The 19,635-nt window shown below is 47.7% G+C and overlaps 1 protein-coding gene across 1 annotated transcript in view; it reads left to right on the top strand.

Annotated features, from left to right (window-relative positions):
* LOC139367367 (ELKS/Rab6-interacting/CAST family member 1-like) overlaps positions 1-19,635 on the top strand; it is a 341,621-nt gene that overhangs the window by 220,594 nt on the left and 101,392 nt on the right. Inside the window, exon 16 of the mRNA XM_071105566.1 lies at positions 9,145-9,292. Coding sequence (XP_070961667.1) covers positions 9,145-9,292 — 148 coding nt within the window. The remainder of the gene's footprint in view (positions 1-9,144; positions 9,293-19,635) is intronic.

Raw genomic sequence — 19,635 nt, 5'->3', positions numbered from 1 at the left:
TAAGAGGGTGAGTTTTACAGAGGTATAAGGAGGTGAATTTTACATACAGGTAAGGGGGTGAGTTTTACAGAGGTATAAGGAGGTGATTTTTACATACAGATAAGGGGGTGAATTTTACATACAGGTAAGGGGGTGAGTTTTACAGAGGTATGAGGAGGTGAGTTTTACAGAGGTGAGTTTTTCAGAGGTGTTTTTTATTGAACCTTTATTTAACTAGGCAAGTCAGTTAAGAACAAATTCTTGTTTACAATGATGGCCTACCCCGGCCAAACCCTCCCCTAACTCGGACAACGCTGGGCCAATTGTGTGCCGCCCTATGGGACAATCACGGCCGGTTGTGATACAGCCTGGATTTGAACCAGGGTGTCTGTAGTGACGCACCAAACAATGAGATGCAGTGCCTTAGACAGCTGCTCCACTCGGGAGCCCTCGAGAGGTGTGAGTTAGTGAGCTTTACAAGGGGGTGAGTCTTACAGAGGGGTGAGTTCATTTTACAGCAGGGTGAGGGGGTGAGTTTTACTGGGGGGTAAGGGGGTGAGTTTTACAGAGAGGTGAGTTAGTTTTACAACAGGGTGAGGGGGTGAGTTTTACAGAGAGGTGAGTTAGTTTTACAGAGGGGTGAGTTAGTTTTACAGCAGGGTGAGGGGGTGAGTTTTACAGAGGGGTAAGTTAGTAAGGGGGTGGGTTAGTTTTACATTGGGGTAAGGGGGTGGGTTAGTTTTACATTGGGGTAAGGGGGTGGGTTAGTTTTACATTGGGGTAAGGTGGTGGGTTAGTTTTACATTGGGGTAAGGGGGTGGGTTAGTTTTACATTGGGGTAAGGGGGTGGGTTAGTTTTACAGAGGGGTGAATTTTAGGGAGTCTTTATTTGAGTGTCAAGCTGAAGATGGATTTGTGTTTGGGCTCTCCAGATGGTCCTGCAGATAAGATAAACCTCCCCTTTCTCACACACACACAACACACACACACACACACACACACACACACACACACACACACACACACACACGCAAACGTACACACCCCTACCCTCTGCTTTTCGAAGGAATGGCACAACTGACCTGTCCAAATATTGTTTAAAATGCTTCCTTCCTTGTAGCATGTTTCCTATTCCCTGATATTTACTCATGGGACCTTTCCTTGCTTTGTTCCCAGTTATTTGGGGAAACATAATAGAGGAAAGCCATACGAACCTTATCAACGTAAATAAGAAACCTATCCAGTCGTTACCCATACGGGCTCATAAAGGAAAGGAAACCAGGAGAGTAGACACGGAAAGGAATCGGGACTTGGCCCTCTTCCTTGTGTGTGGGTTGGTGAGAAGATTTTAAAATGGCCGACGTGTTCGGCTGTTAATCTGTGGTGTGTTTATTACCATTAACGCATGGTGCTGCATTCCATACCCTTATACGCCCAGGGACAGAAAAAACACAAGTCACTAGTCAACTCTATTTAGCCTACGATAAAGTAATGTACACAGTATTCCTGTGTTCAACTGCTGTTGGGCTAGCAACCTACATCTGAGGTAGCAACCTACATCTGAGGTAGCAACCTACATCTGTGGTAGCAACCTACATCTGAGGTAGCAACCTACATCTGAGGTAGCAACCTACATCTGTGGTAGCAACCTACATCTGAGGTAGCAACCTACATCTGTGGTTGCAACCTACGGCTGTGGTAGCAACCTACGGCTGTGGTAACAAACTATATCTGAGGTAGCAACCTACATCTGTGGTAGCAACCTACGGCTGTGGTAGCAACCTACGGCTGTGGTAACAACAATTTTCCGTTTTTGATTTGTTAAAAAAGTTTGAAATATCCAATAAATGTCGTTCCACTTCATGATTGTGTCCCACTTGTTGTTGATTCTTCACAAAAAAATACAGTTTTATATCTTTATGTTTGAAGCCTGAAATGTGGCAAAAGGTCGCAAAGTTCAAGGGGCCGAATACTTTCGCAAGGCACTGTATATTGAAGCAACATCAGTCAGGAAGTTAAAGCTTGATCGCAAATAAGGTCTTCCAAATGAACAATGACCCCAAGCATACTTCCAAAGTTATGGCAAAATGGCTTAAGGACAACAAAGTCAAGGTATTGGAGTGGCCATCACAAAGCCCTGACCTCAATCCTATAGAACATTTTTGGGCAGAACTGAACAATTGTGTGCAAGCAAGGAGGAGTACAAACCTGACTCAGTTACACCAGCTCTGTCAGGAGGAATGGGCCAAAATTCACCCAACTTATTGTGGGAAGCTTGTGGAAGGCTACCCGAAACGTTTGACTGAAGATAAACAATTTAAAGACAATGTTGCCAAATACTAATTGAGTGAATGTAAACTTCTGACCCACTGGGAATGTGATGAAAGAAATAAAAGCTGTAATATATAATTCTCTCTACTATTATTCTGACATTTCACATTCTTAAAATAAAGTGGTGATCCTAACTGACCTAAAATGGGAATTTTACTAGGATTAAATGTCAGGAATTGTGAAAAACTGAGTTTAAATGTATTTGGCTAAGGTGAATGTAAACTTCCGACTTCAACTGTACGTCTGTTCTAGCAACCTACATATGTGGTAACAACCTACAACTGTGGTAGGAACCTACAACTGTGGTAGGAACCTACGGCTGTGGTAACAACCTACATCTGTGGTAGGAACCTACGGCTGTGGTAACAACCTACATATGTGGTAGGAACCTATGGCTGTGGTTACGACCTGCATCTGTGGTAGCATGACAAGGACATTCAAAGGTTAGGTCTGTTAGAGGTACTTGGTTATAATAGATTTTTTATGCCCTTATTGTGAAGGCTGTTGCTCCTGCTGTTAAAATAGATGGTTCTTTAGGCTCTTATTGTGAAGGCTGTTGTTCCCCCTGTTAAAGTAGATGGTTTGTTTAGGCTGTTATTGTGAATGCTGTTGCTACTCTTGTTAAAATATATGGTTTGTTTAGGCTCTTTTTGTGAAGGCTGTTGCTGTTACTTTACATCTATAATATTTACATTGTTTCCAATTCTTTTACAGCTTTTACATCGTTGTCATTTTACAACTCTACTTTTTATACCAGGATATCATCAAATTATTGTGGCTATAACTTTGATTTATAGAACTGACCAAACAAACTATTCTATTATGTGGGTTCTGGACTAGTGTCTGTTCTATGCAGCGTATTTCTAGCTGCATAATTCTGAGTGTTCCTCCATGTAATGAATGTGCTAAAGGTTAAAGGTTACAGAGTGCTCCCTCCCCGACAGGTACCTCTACACTTGCTCTAATGCAGGCACCCTGTGTGTATGTGTGTGTGTTCCCTCTGTAGCGAGCGTTAAAAGGAATAACAGGAGAGGTGTGTGGAGACGAGGGGTGTCACCCTGGACCAGCACAGTGATTAATGGTGTGATTAAGGGCTCAGATCCACACACACACACACACACACACACACATACACACACACACACACACAGACCCTATTAATCGCCCTGAATAAGGGGATTCCAGAGCCAGCGTTCAGATAATTGGACTGAAAACACAGAATGTGGATTTCCAGGGCTAGACGACTTTATTCTTAGATAGTGTTTATTTTCAGAATGGAGATATTTCTACAGGGATTTAAATCATGGAATAAAAACACAGGCTTCCACTCCAATGTAGGACGTTTTTTAAATGAGTCTGTGGAATACCACCCCTCCCCCACCCTGCCTCCTCCGTAGCTCCCCCCACAACCTTTACCTTACTGCAAACATGTAACGCACTCTTCATTTCATCCCCTTTTTAACAGTCTGGAGTTAGGGTGCGTTATGTTTACTCTACTAAAAGTACCAGCCCAGTCTACACGCTAACAGTATACCGCTACACTGGACCACGGAAAGCATGAGCACTGCAATGTCTGTCTGCCATGGAGAAGAGATGAACTGTTCATTTACTACTGAGGACAGGAGAGGACAGGAGAGGAGAGCTACTAACTTGACATATAATCTAGTTAGTATTGAGTGAATGAATACATGTCAATACGAATATTATGTGCACAACTCATCACAACAATGATTCAGCGCACTCTCTCTGGTCAGAATGTATTAATACGGAAGGCTGCCATTGTAAACCCTCTCTGGTTCTCCCTGTCTTATCTGGTGGTTTTACTGTAGGCCTTGGGGCTATCTCTCTGTCCTCTCTCTCTCTCTCTCTCTCTCTCTCTCTCTCTCTCTCTCTCTCTCTCTCTCTCTCTCTCTCTCTCTCTCTCTCTCTCTCTCTATCCCTCTCTCCCTGTCTCTATCTGGTGGTTTTACTGTAGGCCTTGGGGCTGTCTCTCTCTGTCCTCTCTCTCTCCCTGTCTCTATCTGGTGGTTTTACTGTAGGCCTTGGGGCTATCTCTCTCTGTCCTCTCTCTCTCCCTCCCTCTCTCTCCCTCTCTCTCTCTCTCTCTCTCTCTCTCTCTCTCTCTCTCTCTCTCTCTCTCTCTCTCTCTCTCCCTCTCCCTCTCTCTCTCCCTCTCTCTCTCTCTGTCCTCTCCCTCTCTCTCTCTCTCTCTCTCTCTCTCTCTCTCTCTCTCTCTCTCTCTCCCTCTCCCTCTCCCTCTCCCTTTATCTCTCTCTCCCTCACTCTGTCCTCTCTCTCCCTCCCTCTCTCCCCTCTCTCTCTCTCTCTCTCTCTCTCTCTCCCTCTCTCTCTCTCTCTCTCTCTCTCTCTCTCTCTCTCTCTCTCTCTCTCTCTCTCTCTCTCTCTCTCACTCTCTCTCTCTCTCTGGTGTCTGGTTGTTTTTCTGTAGGTCTGGGGGTTTACTCTCCCTGTACACTCTCCTAGTAACTTTTAAATACATATGTGTGACCACAGTTTGGTCCTCATAACCCTACATTTTGGTCCTCCTAACCCTACAGTTTGGTCCTCCTAACCCTACAGTTTGGTCCTCCTAACCCTACAGTTTGGTCTTCCTAACCCTACAGTTTGGTCCTCCTAACCCTACAGTTTGGTCCTCCTAACCCTACAGTTTGGTCCTCCTAACCCTACAGTTTGGTCCTCCTAACCCTACAGTTTGGTCATACTTAATTGTGTGAACACAGAGGGGTTAGGACACTGTAATGACAGTCTCCGTTACCCCCTCTCCTCTACAATGACTCAGTCTCCATTACCCCCTCTCCTCTACAATGAACCAGTCTCCATTACCCCCTCACCTCTACAATGACTGTATTACCTCACACTCCTCCTACCGTATTACCTCACACTCCTCCTACTGTATTACCTCACACTCCCCCTACTGTATTGCCTCACACTCCCCCTACTGTATTACCTCACACTCCCCCTACCGTATTACCGCACACTCCCCAAACTGTATTACCACACACTCCCCGTACTTTATTACCTCACACTCCCCAAACTGTATTACCACACACTCCCCCTACTGTATTACCTCACACTCCCCAAACTGTATTACCTCACACTCCCCCTACTGTATTACCTCACACTACCCCTACTGTATTACCTCCCACTCCCTCTACTGAATTACCTCACACTCTCCCTACTGTATTACCTCACACTCCCCCTACCGTATTACCTCACACTCCCCCTACTGTATTACCTCACACTCCCCCTACTGTATTACCTCACACTCCCCCTACCGTATTAACTCACACTCCCCCTACTGTATTACCTCACACTCCCCCTACTGTATTACCTCACACTCCCCCTACAGGATTAACTCCCACTCCCCAAACTGTATTACCTCACACTCCCCCTACTGTATTACCTCACACTCCCCCTACTGTATTACCTCACACTCCCCCTACAGGATTAACTCACACCCCCCCTACTGTATTACCTCACACTCCCCCTACTGTATTACCTCACACTCCCCCTACTGTATTACCTCACACTCCCCCTACCGTATTAACTCACTCTCCCCCTACTGTATTACCTCACACTCCCCCTACTGTATTACCTCACACTCCCCCTACTGTATTACCTCACACTCCCCATTCTGTATTACCTCCCACTCCCTCTACTGAATTACCTCACACTCCCCCTACTGTATTACCTCACACTCCCCCTACCGTATTACCTCACACTCCCCCTACAGGATTAACTCACACTCCCCCTACTGTATTACCTCACACTCCCCCTACTGTATTACCTCACACTCCCCCTACTGTATTACCTCACACTCCCCCTACCGTATTAACTCACACTCCCCCTACTGTATTACCTCACACTCCCCCTACACGATTAACTCACACTCCCCCTACTGTATTACCTCACACCCACCCTACTGTATTACCTCACACTCCCCATACCGTATTAACTCACACTCCCCCTACTGTATTACCTCACACTCCCCCTACTGTATTACCTCACACTCCCCCTACTGTATTATCTCACACTCCCCCTACTGTATTACCTCACACTCCACCTACTGTATTACCTTACACTCCCCCTACTGTATTACCTCACACTCCCCTTACTGTATTACCTCACACTCCCCCTACTGTATTACCTCACACTCCCCCTACTGTATTACCTCACACTCCCCCTACTGTATTAACTCACACTCCCCCTACTGTATTACCTCACACTCCCCCTACTGTATTACCTCACACTCCCCCTACTGTATTACCTCACACTCCCCCTACCGTATTAACTCACACTCCCCCTACTGTATTACCTCACACTCCCCCTACCGTATTAACTCACACTCCCCCTACTGTATTACCTTACACTCCCCCTACTGTATTACCTTACACTCCCCTTACTGTATTACCTCACACTTCCCCTACTGTATTACCTCACACTCCCCCTACTGTATTACCTCACACTCCCCCTACTGTATTACCTTACGCTCCCCCTACTGTATTACCTCACACTCCCCCTACTGTATTACCTTACACTCCCCCTACTGTATTACCTCACACTCCCCCTACTGTATTACCTCACACTTCCCCTACTGTATTACGCTGCACGCTGCACGTCCCCATTAACTCACCCTTCTTCCAGCCTGGATAATAACAATAGAGATAAAACAAGATGTACACAAAGCAATCGTTTTACTTCATATCTGTCAGTTAGCTATATATGAATCTTAATATAGATGTACATTTTTCGTGGGTAGCCAGCTAACAATTATTTGTGGCTATCTGGCTAGTTATCTGTAGTAGTAACCCTATTGACTTATTATGGGCTTGCGATCTACGGTATTACATTTTGTCATCAGGCAAGATATGAGATGTGAAAAGAAAACATTTCATTCCGAAGTCGGAGTGTATTTTCTCTCGCTTCAGCTCAAATAATGGCCGCCATTGATTTCAAGAATGTTTTCGTGATTTTTTACGCGCTTGCGTCATATTTCTTTGCATACTATCCGTTGAAGTTTGCATCGATGCATGCTTCAACATATGTACAAACGGAGTACGCATTTGAGAAGTGCCCTCCGTGCTCCATTTTGATTTGGAATCATACTCCTACCCTCTCGTGCTCCAATTTGCATGGTTTGAGCACGGTAGTATGCTCTGAGCAGGGTAGTCTGCTCTGAGCACGGTAGTATACTCTGAGCAGGGTAGTATGCTCTGAGCACGGTAGTATGCTCTGAGCAGGGTAGTATGCTCTGAGCACGGTAGTCTGCTCTGAGCAGGGTAGTATGCTCTGAGCAGGGTAGTAGGCTCTGTGCACGGTAGTGTGCTCTGAGCAGGGTAGTATGCTCTGAGCAGAGTAGTATGCTCTGAGCAGGGTAGTATGCTCTGAGCAGGGTAGTATGCTCTGAGCACGGTAGTCTGCTCTGAATAGGGTAGTATGCTCTGAGCAGGGTAGTATGCTCTGAGCACGGTAGTGTGCTCTGAGCAGGGTAGTATGCTCTGAGCAGAGTAGTATGCTCTGAGCAGGGTAGTATGCTCTGAGCAGGGTAGTATGCTCTGAGCACGGTAGTATGCTCTGAGCAGGGTAGTATGCTCTGAGCACGGTAGACTGCTCTGAGCAGGGTAGTATGCTCTGAGCAGGGTAGTATGCTCTGAGCACGGTAGTGTGCTCTGAGCAGGGTAGTATGCTCTGAGCAGAGTAGTATGCTCTGAGCAGGGTAGTATGCTCTGAGCAGGGTGGTGTGCTCTGAGCAAGGTGGTGTGCTCTGAGCAGGGTAGTATGCTCTGAGCAGGGTAGTATGCTCTGAGCAGGGTAGTATGCTCTGAGCAGGGTAGTGTGCTCTGAGCAGGGTAGTATGCTCTGAGCAGGGTAGTATGCTCTGAGCAGGGTAGTATGCTCTGAGCAGGGTAGTGTGCTCTGAGCAGGGTAGTGTGCTCTGAGCAGGGTAGTGTGCTCTGAGCAGGGTAGTGTGCTCTGAGCAGGGTAGTGTGCTCTGAGCAGGGTAGTATGCTCTAAGCACGGTAGTATGCTCTGAGCAGGGTAGTATGCTCTGAGCAGGGTGGTGTGCTCTGAGCACGGTAGTATGCTCTGAGCAGGGTAGTGTGCTCTGAGCAGGGTAGTGTGCTCTGAGCAGGGTAGTATGCTCTGAGCAGGGTAGTGTGCTCTGAGCAGGGTAGTATGCTCTCAGCACGGTAGTATGCTCTGAGCAGGGTAGTATGCTCTGAGCACGGTAGTCTGCTCTGAGCAGGGTAGTATGCTCTGAGCAGGGTAGTATGCTCTGAGCAGGGTAGTATGCTCTGAGCAGAGTAGTATGCTCTGAACAGGGTAGTATGCTCTGAGCAGAGTAGTATGCTCTGAGCAGGGTAGTATGCTCTGAGCAGGGTAGTATGCTCTGAGCAGGGTGGTGTGCTCTGAGCAGGGTGGTGTGCTCTGAGCAGGGTAGTATGCTCTGAGCAGGGTAGTATGCTCTGAGCAGGGTAGTATGCTCTGAGCAGGGTAGTGTGCTCTGAGCAGGGTAGTATGCTCTGAGCAGGGTAGTATGCTCTGAGCAGGGTGGTGTGCTCTGAGCAGGGTAGTATGCTCTGAGCAGGGTAGTATGCTCTGAGCAGGGTAGTTTGCTCTGAGCAGGGTAGTATGCTCTGAGCAGGGTAGTGTGCTCTGAGCAGGGTAGTGTGCTCTGAGCAGGGTAGTGTGCTCTGAGCAGGGTAGTGTGCTCTGAGCACGGTCTGCATTTTGAGAAACAACCAATGTCTTCCTAACCATCTCTCTTCCTCTCTCTCTGTCCCTGTCATCCCCCTCTCCCTCCTCTCCCAGGCAGCAGGCTCTTCTAGCTGCGATCAGTGAGAAGGATGCTAACATAGCCCTACTGGAACTGTCCTCCTCTAAACGTAAGAAATCACAGGATGAGGTGATGTCACTGAAGAGAGAAAAGGACAGGCTCATGCACCAGCTCAAACAACAGGTACAGGCGATGACTTTACCCTCCACCACACACACACACACACACACCCCCACACACCCACCCCCACACACACACACACACCCCTACACACACACACCCCTACACACACACACACACACGCACGCACGCACGCACGCACACACACACACACACACACACACACACACACACACACACACACACACACACACACACACACACACACACACTCTCTCTCTGGGTCTGAGAGGTGAGCCTGACACTCCTGTCCTCTGGGTGATTAATGGAGGTTATTAGAACCAACTCAGACCACCTTACTGCATCCTAAAATGAACCCTTCTGCCAGTAAATACCAGTGAACACACACACACAGAGCAACACACACAGAGCAACACACACAGGGCAACACACACAGAGCAACACACACAGGGCAACACGCACACACACACACACAGAGCAACACACACACACACACACACACACACACACACACACACACACACACACACACACACACACACACACACACACACACACACACACACACAGAGCAACAATCCTATACATCTGTGCTTTACTGTAATGTATGACCTCTGGGAGATAAATTAAGATATGTGGGTCATTACGACCATGTCAGTACCTCTGCTACCCTGGATGCTAACGCTAACGAGCTAACAACAGGACACAGACACACTACCCACTGAGTCAAAGAGGCTTCTGGGAAATGTTCCGGTTTAAAAAGTCAACAGATGTGTGTGTGTGTGTGCTCGTAAACAGTAAACAGTTCCTGGGGGGTGCGGTCCGTCAGAGGAATTTCAGGGAAGGCCCATTATCTGTTTATCGCCTAGGATGCGTCATGTTTTCCTGTTCGGTAACTCATGGTTACGAGTCCACCTGGCGATGTGACACACACACAGTCAATTTGACATATACACACAAGACTACACATACATTGGGTGATTGGGAGAGTAAACAACACACTGGCTGGCTGTTATGGAATAGTGAACCAAATATAATTGGTAAAACTTCAGAAATGTGTTCAAATATATTACTATCCTCCGTCTTGACAATTAGAACACATTTAAAGGAAAATTGTCCCCCAGCATTAAATGAGGCACTTTACATGTTATATGTGAAATCTGTTGTTAAGCATTTTTCAAGAACATCGACTCACTCACACATAAACCGTTCTCCCCCTTTTGACCCATTGACACACTTATCAGATTCTCCTTCCTCAGCCCCTGAAGCTGACCAGGAAGCTGACCAGGAAATGCCAGGGAATTATGGGAGTCGGAGTCTCAAAGGGGAACATGATCCGGGGACAGCATATAGATTTACAGATAGTGGTGACTTGTCTGGCTTCCCTTGTGTGTGCTGAAGTTAAGCTTTGAAGGGTTGCGTCTCTGCCACACACACGCGCACACACACCTCGACAGGCTGGTTTCTCCAACTGAGGAGAGGGATAAATGTGTCTGGGAATGGGAATTATTTCCCAATGATGGATAGCCATTGGTCAGATACTCTTTGAAACCTTAGAAAGATGGATTTGTAATTCTTAAATATGTGCCAATGCTCACAGACAGACACACACACACACACACACACACACACACACACATTGCCCTGCTGGGAAGATGGATTAGAACTCTCCAAGGTGTGTCAATGCTATGACAACCTGGCTGCACAGAGCATAGTCACTTTCACACACTGGAGTGATTTCATAATGATGCCTTGGTTACACATACACATGCTCACAGCCCCACACACACAGCCACACATGCATGCTGGGATAAACATTGTTGCTGGCCTAACTTACAGCTCCGTACACTACCTAATATGGCTACAATTAGATCAGCTGGAAATCCCAATATGGCTATAATTAGATCAGGTGACTTCACAGAACGCTGAAGTATCTTTATTTCACTATACCATATCCCACTTATTTTCCATAGCTACATTTAGGCTCTTCTTGTACATCTGAAATGATTATAGTAAGTGTTAGCAAAATGACAATAGTTCCACCTTGCCCTCTGATAGGTTGGGTTGAGCTTGTGGGGAAGAGGCTAGGGTCAATTAGGAATAAGGCATCTCCCCTGTTTCCTCGCCATAACGATAGTATCAGCTCACCTCCGTTCCGGCCCTGTCTCACCTGAAGAACATAAACTACTCCACAAAGGTCTACTCTTCTCCGTCACATGTCACTCCACCGACTTCCTGTAGTCAGATCTGTTTGCAGCAAATAGTTCAATATAACAGGAAGGAGTAAACAATTGTTTTAATTAAAGTTTTGTATTGGGTGTATCTACCTACGGCCAGTGCCTTCGGAAAGTATTCGAACCCCTTGACTTTTTCCACATTTTGTTACGTTTCAGCATTATTCTAAAATTGATTAAATAAAAAAAATCCTCAAGAATCTACACACAATACCCCATAATGACAAAGCGAAACAGGTTTTTAGAGACTCGAAATTGAGCTCAGGTGCATCCTGTTTCCATTGTTCTCCTTGAGATGTTTCTACAACTTGATTGGAGTCCACCTGTGGTAAATTCTAGTGAATGGACATGATTTGGAATGGCCCTCTGTCTATATAAGGTTCCACAGTTGACAGTTGATAAGGTTCCACAGTTGACAGTGCATGTCAGAGCAAAAACCAAGCCATGAGGTCGAGGGAGTTGTCTGTAGAGCTCCGAGACAGGATTATGTCGAGACACAGATCTGGGGAAGGATACAAAAACATGTCTGCAGCATTGAAGGTCCCCAAGAACATAGTGGCCTCCATCATTCCTAAATGGAAGAAGTTTGGAACCACCAAGAGTCTTCCTAGAGCTGGCCGCCCGGCCAAACTGAGCAATCGGGGGAGAAGGGCCTTGGCTCAGGGAGGTGACCAAAAACCCGATGGTCACTCTGACAGAGCTCCAGAGTTCCTCTGTGGAGATGGGAGACAACCATCTCTGCACCATCCACCAATCAGGCCTTTATGGTAGAGTGGCCAGACTGAAGCCACTTCTCAGTAAAAGGCACATGACAGCCCGATTGGAGTTTGACAAAAGCCACCTAAAGACTCTAAGACCATGAGAAACAAGATTATCTGGTCTGATGAAATGTTGATTGAACTCTTTGGCCTGAATGCCAAGCGTCACTTCAAGGGGAAACCTGGCACCATCCCATGTGGTGAAGCATGGTGGTGGCAGCATCATGCTGTGGGGATGTTTTTTATCAGCAGAGACTGGGAGACTAGTCAGGATATAGGGAAAGATGAACGGAGCAAAATACAGTGCCTTGCGAAAGTATTCGGCCCCCTTGAACTTTGCGACCTTTTGCCACATTTCAGGCTTCAAACATAAAGATATAAAACTGTATTTTTTTGTGAAGAATCAACAACAAGTGGGACACAATCATGAAGTGGAACGACATTTATTGGATATTTCAAACTTTTTTAACAAATCAAAAACTGAAAAATTGGGCGTGCAAAATTATTTAGCCCCTTTACTTTCAGTGCAGCAAACTCTCTCCAGAAGTTCAGTGAGGATCTCTGAATGATCCAATGTTGACCTAAATGACTAATGATGATAAATACAATCCACCTGTGTGTAATCAAGTCTCCGTATAAATGCACCTGCACTGTGATAGTCTCAGAGGTCCGTTAAAAGCGCAGAGAGCATCATGAAGAACAAGGAACACACCAGGCAGGTCCGAGATACTGTTGTGAAGAAGTTTAAAGCTGGATTTGGATACAAAAATATTTCCCAAGCTTTAAACATCCCAAGGAGCACTGTGCAAGCGATAATATTGAAATGGAAGGAGTATCAGACCACTGCAAATCTACCAAGACCTGGCCGTCCCTCTAAACTTTCAGCTCATACAAGGAGAAGACTGATCAGAGATGCAGCCAAGAGGCCCATGATCACTCTGGATGAACTGCAGAGATCTACAGCTGAGGTGGGAGACTCTGTCCATAGGACAACAATCAGTCGTATATTGCACAAATCTGGCCTTTATGGAAGAGTGGCAAGAAGAAAGCCATTTCTTAAAGATATCCATAAAAAGTGTTGTTTAAAGTTTGCCGCAAGCCACCTGGGAGACACACTAAACATGTGGAAGAAGGTGCTCTGGTCAGATGAAACCAAAATTTAACTTTTTGGCAACAATGCAAAACGTTATGTTTGGCGTAAAAGCAACACAGCTGAACACACCATCCCCACTGTCAAACATGGTGGTGGCAGCATCATGGTTTGGGCCTGCTTTTCTTCAGCAGGGACAGGGAAGATGGTTAAAATTGATGGGAAGATGGATGGAGCCAAATACAGGACCATTCTGGAAGAAAACCTGATGGAGTCTGCAAAAGACCTGAGACTGGGATGGAGATTTGTCTTCCAATAAGACAATGATCCAAAACATAAAGCAAAATCTACAATGGAATGGTTCAAAAATAAACATATCCAGGTGTTAGAATGGCCAAGTCAAAGTCCAGACCTGAATCCAATCGAGAATCTGTGGAAAGAACTGAAAACTGCTGTTCACAAATGCTCTCCATCCAACCTCACTGAGCTCGAGCTGTTTTGCAAGGAGGAATGGGAAAAAATGTCAGTCTCTCGATGTGCAAAACTGATAGAGACATACCCCAAGCGACTTACATCTGTAATCACAGCAAAAGGTGACGCTACAAAGTATTAACTTAAGGGGGCTGAATAATTTTGCACGCCCAATTTTTCAGTTTTTGATTTGTTAAAAAAGTTTGAAATATCCAATAAATGTCGTTCCACTTCATGATTGTGTCCCATTTGTTGTTGATTCTTCACAAAAAAATACAGTTTTATATCTTTATGTTTGAAGCCTGAAATGTGGCAAAAGGTCGCAAAGTTCAAGGTGGCCGAATACTTTCGCAAGGCACTGTACGTAGAGATCCTGTATGAAAACCTGCTTCAGAGTGCTCAGGACCTCAGACTGGGGAGAATGTACAGTGATGGAAAAAAGTATTTGATCCCCTGCTGATTTTGTACGTTTGCCCACTAACAAAGAAATTATCAGTCTATAATTTTAATGGTAGTTTTATTTGAACAGTGAGAGATAGAATAACAAAACAAATCCAGAAAAACACATGTCAAAAATTTTATAAATTGATTTGCATTTTAATGAGGGAAATAAGTATTTGACCCCTCTGCAAAAATGACTTAGTACTTGGTTTGAGGACCCAAAAGCGAACTAACTTAAACAGAGCTTCTTTAATAACCAAACATAGGTAGGCTCAGATAGAATTCCGACAGGACAGGACAAGGTTTGACGATAGTCTGGCTTGAAACACAAACAAGAATCCGACAAGGACAGGAACAGCAGAGAGAGATATAGGGACCTAATCAGAGGGAAAAAGGGAACAGGTGGGAAACGGGGTGAATGGGTAGTTTGGGAGAAAGCGGGGAGAAAAGGTAACCTAACAACGACCAGCAGAGGGAGACAGGGTGAAGGGAAAGGACAGAGACAAGACACAACATGACAGTACCCCCCCACTCACCGAGCGCCTCCTGGCGCACTCGAGGAGGAAACCTGGCGGCAACGGAGGAAATCCTCGATCAGCGCACGGTCCAGCACGTCCCGAGAGGGAACCCAACTCCTCTCCTCAGGACCGTACCCCTCCCAATCGACAAGGTACTGGTGACCACGGCCCCGAGGACGCATGTCCAAAATCCTGCGGACCCTGTAGATGGGTGCGCCCTCGACAAGGATGGGGGGGGGGGGGGGAAGACGAGCGGGGGCGCGGAGAACGGGCTTAATACAGGAGACATGGAAGACCGGGTGGACGCGACGAAGGTATCGCGGAAGAAGAAGTCGAACTGCGACAGGATTAATGACCCGAGAAATACGGAAGGACCAATGAACCGCGGGGTCAACTTGCGAGAAGCCGTCTTAAGGGGAAGGGTGGAGAGCCAAACTCTCTGACCGCGACAATATCTAGGACTCTTAGTTCTACGCTTATTAGCAGCCCTCACAGTCTGCGCCCTATAACGGCAAAGTGCAGACCTGACCCTCTTCCAGGTGCGCTCGCAACGTTGGACAAAAGCCTGAGCGGAGGGGACGCTGGACTCGGCGAACTGAGATGAGAACAGCGGAGGCTGGTACCCGAGGCTACTCTGAAAAGGAGATAGCCCGGTCGCAGATGAAGGAAGCGAGTTGTGGGCGTATTCTGCCCAGGGGAGCTGTTCTGACCAAGACGCAGGGTTGCGAAAAGAAAGACTGCGTAAGATGCGACCAATAGTCTGATTGGCCCGTTCTGCTTGACCGTTAGACTGGGGGTGAAAGCCGGAAGAGAGACTGACGGAAGCCCCAATCAAACGGCAAAACTCCCTCCAAAATTGAGACGTGAATTGCGGACCTCTGTCCGAAACGACGTCTGACGGAAGGCCATGAATTCTGAAAACATTCTCGATGATGATTTGTGCCGTCTCTTTAGCAGAAGGAAGCTTAGCAAGGGGAATGAAATGAGCCGCCTTAGAGAACCTATCGACAACCGTAAGAATAACAGTCTTCCCCGCTGACGAAGGCAGTCCGGTGACAAAATCTAAGGCGATGTGAGACCACGGTCGGGAGGGAATAGGAAGCGGCCTGAGACGGCCGGCAGGAGGAGAGTTACCGGACTTAGTCTGCGCGCAGACCGAACAAGCAGCCACGAAACGACGCGTGTCATGCTCCCGGGTGGGCCACCAAAAACGCTGGCGAATGGAAGCAAGCGTACCCCGAACGCCAGGGTGGCCGGCTAACTTGGCAGAGTGAGCCCACTGAAGAACGGCCAGACGAGTAGGAACGGGAACGAAAAGAAGGTTCCTAGGACAAGCGCGCGGCGACGGAGTGTGAGTGAGCGCTTGTTTTACCTGCCTCTCAATTCCCCAGACAGTCAACCCGACAACACGCCCCTCAGGGAGAATCCCCTCGGGGTCAGTGGAGGCTACTGAAGAACTGAAGAGACGAGACAAAGCATCAGGCTTGGTGTTCTTAGAGCCCGGACGATAAGAAATCACGAACTCGAAACGAGCGAAAAACAGCGCCCAACGCGCCTGACGCGCATTAAGTCGTTTGGCAGAACGGATGTACTCAAGGTTCCTATGGTCAGTCCAAACGACAAAAGGAACGGTCGCCCCCTCCAACCACTGTCGCCATTCGCCTAGGGCTAACCGGATGGCGAGCAGTTCGCGGTTACCCACATCATAGTTACGTTCCGACGGCGACAGGCGATGAGAAAAATACGCGCATGGGTGGACCTTGTCGTCAGAGAGGGAGCGCTGAGAAAGAATGGCTCCCACGCCCACCTCTGACGCGTCAACCTCGACAACGAACTGTCTAGAGACGTCAGGTGTAACAAGGATAGGAGCGGATGTAAAACGATTCTTGAGGAGATCAAAAGCTCCCTGGGCGGAAACGGACCACTTAAAGCACGTCTTGACAGAAGTAAGGGCTGTGAGAGGAGCGGCCACCTGACCGAAATTACGGATGAAACGACGATAGAAGTTCGCGAAGCCGAGAAAGCGCTGCAGCTCGACGCGTGACTTAGGGACGGGCCAATCAATGCAAGCGGAAATAACAGAACCGAGAAATGTGACGGAAGGCATGAAAAGTGCACTTCTCAGCCTTCACAAAAAGACAATTCTCTAAAAGGCGCTGGAGGACACGTCAAACGTGCTGAACATGAATCTGGAGTGACGGTGAAAAAATCAGGATATCGTCAAGGTAAACGAAAACAAAGATGTTCAGCATGTCTCTCAGGACATCATTGACTAATGCCTGAAAGACAGCTGGAGCGTTAGCGAGGCCGAAAGGAAGAACCCGGTATTCAAAGTGCCCTAACGGAGTGTTAAACGCCGTCTTCCACTCGTCCCCCTCCCTGATGCGCACGAGATGGTAAGCGTTACGAAGGTCCAACTTAGTGAAAAACCTGGCTCCCTGCAGGATCTCGAAGGCTGAAGACATAAGAGGAAGACGATTCTTAACTGTTATGTCATTCAGCCCTCGATAATCTATGCAGGGGCGCAGAGACCCGTCCTTCTTCTTGACAAAAAAAAACCCCGCTCCGGCGGGAGAGGAGGAGGGGACTATGGTACCGGCGTCAAGAGCTACAGACAAATAATCCTCGAGAGCCTTACGTTCGGGAGCCGACAGAGAGTATAGTCTACCCCGGGGGGGAGTGGTTCCCGGAAGGAGATCAATACTACAATCATACGACCGGTGTGGAGGAAGAGAGGTGGCCCTGGACCGACTGAACACCGTGCGCAGATCGTGATATTCCTCCGGCACCCCTGTCAAATCACCAGGCTCCTCCTGTGAAGAAGAGACAGAGGAAACTGACAAGAGACGTTCCAGGAGAGGATAGAATTACTAGACCAATTAATGGAAGGATTATGACAAACTAGCCAGGGATGGCCCAAAACAACAGGTGTAAAAGGTGAACGAAAAATCAAAAAAGAAATGGTTTCGCTATGATTACCAGAAACAGTGAGGGTTAAAGGTAGCGTCTCACGCTGAATCCTGGGGAGAGGACTACCATCCAGGGCGAACAAGGCCGTGGACTCCCTTAACTGTCTGAGGTCCATAAAACAGCCCTCCGCCCCAGAGTCTATTAAGGCACTGCAGGAAGCTGACGAACCGGTCCAGCGTAGATGGACCGACAAGGTAGTGCAGGATCTTGAAGGAGAGACAGGAGTAGTAGCGCTCACCAGTAGCCCTCCGCTTACTGATGAGCTCTGGCTTTTACTGGACATGAAGTGACAAAATGACCAGCAGAACCGCAATAGAGACAGAGGCGGTTGGTGATTCTCCGTTCCCTCTCCTTAGTCGAGATACCTCCCAGCTGCATAGGCTCAGCTCCCGAGCCGGCAGAGGAAGATGGTAGTGATGCGGAGAGGGGGGCAACGGAGAACGCGAGCTCCTTTCCACGAGCTCGGTGACGCAGATCAACCCGTCGCTCAATGCGAATAGCGAGTTCAATCAGGGAATCCACGCTGGAAGGAACCTCCCGGGAGAGAATCTCATCCTTTACCTCGGCGCGGAGACCCTCCAGAAAACGAGCGAGCAAAGCCGGCTCGTTCCAGCCACTGGAGGCAGCAAGAGTGCGAAACTCAATAGAGTAGTCTGTTATGGATCGATTACCTTGACATAGGGAAGACAGGGCCCTGGAAGCCTCCTCCCCAAAAACAGATCGATCAAAAACCCGTATCAAAACCTGATACTGGTTAGTACACTCAGCCCTTGCCTCCCAGATTGCCGTGCCCCACTCACGAGCCCGTCCAATAAGGAGAGATATGACGTAGGCGACACGAGCAGTGCTCCTGGAGTAAGTGTTGGGCTGGAGAGAAAACACAATATCACACTGGGTGAGGAACGAGCGGCATTCAGTGGGCTCCCCAGAGTAACACGGCATTCTGGGCTCCGGAGATTCGAAAGCCCTGGAAGTGGCCGGTGGATCGAGGCGGAGATGGTGAACCTGTTCTGTGAGGTTGGAGACTTGGGTGGCCAGGGTCTCAACGGCATGTCGAGCAGCAGACACTTCCTGCTCGTGTCTGCCTAGCATCGCTCCCTGGATCCCGACGGCTGAGTGGAGAGGATCCGAAGTCGCTGGGTCCATTCTTGGTCGGATTCTTCTGTTAAGGTGAGTGAATGAGGACCCAAAAGCGAACTAACTTAAACAGAGCTTCTTTAATAACCAAACATAGGTAGGCTCAGATAGACCGGCAGATTCCGACAGGACAGGACAAGGTTACAGCAAACATGACGATAGTCTGGCTCAGGCATGAAACACAAACAAGAATCCGACAAGGACAGGAACAGAAACAGAGAGAGATATAGGGACCTAATCAGAGGGAAAAAGGGAACAGGTGGGAAACGGGGTGAATGGGTAGTTAGAGGAGACAAGGAACAGCTGGGAGAAAGCGGGGAGAAAAGGTAACCTAACAACGACCAGCAGAGGGAGACAGGGTGAAGGGAAAGGACAGAGACAAGACACAACATGACAAAACCCTTGTTGACAATCACAGAGGTCAGACGTTTCTCGTAGTTGGCCACCAGGTTTGCACACATCTCAGGAGGGATTTTGTCCCACTCCTCTTTGCAGATCTTCTCCAAGTCATTAAGGTCTCGAGGCTGACGTTTGGCAACTCGAACCTTCAGCTCCCTCCACAGATTTTCTATGGGATTAAGGTCTGGAGACTGGCTAGGCCACTCCAGGACCTTAATGTGCTTCATCTTGAGCCACTTCTTTGTTGCCTTGGCCGTGTGTTTTGGGTCAATGTCATGCTGGAATACCCATCCACGACCCATTTCCAATGCCCTGGCTGAGGGAAGGAGGTACTTGGCCCCATCCATCGTACCTTTGATGCGGTGAA

This window comes from Oncorhynchus clarkii, chromosome 16, assembly GCF_045791955.1.
Source record: "Oncorhynchus clarkii lewisi isolate Uvic-CL-2024 chromosome 16, UVic_Ocla_1.0, whole genome shotgun sequence".
In the NCBI taxonomy this organism is placed as follows: Eukaryota; Metazoa; Chordata; class Actinopteri; order Salmoniformes; family Salmonidae; genus Oncorhynchus; species Oncorhynchus clarkii.
Note: the sequence above shows the minus strand (reverse complement) of the source record. Positions and strands in the feature narration are given on the sequence as shown.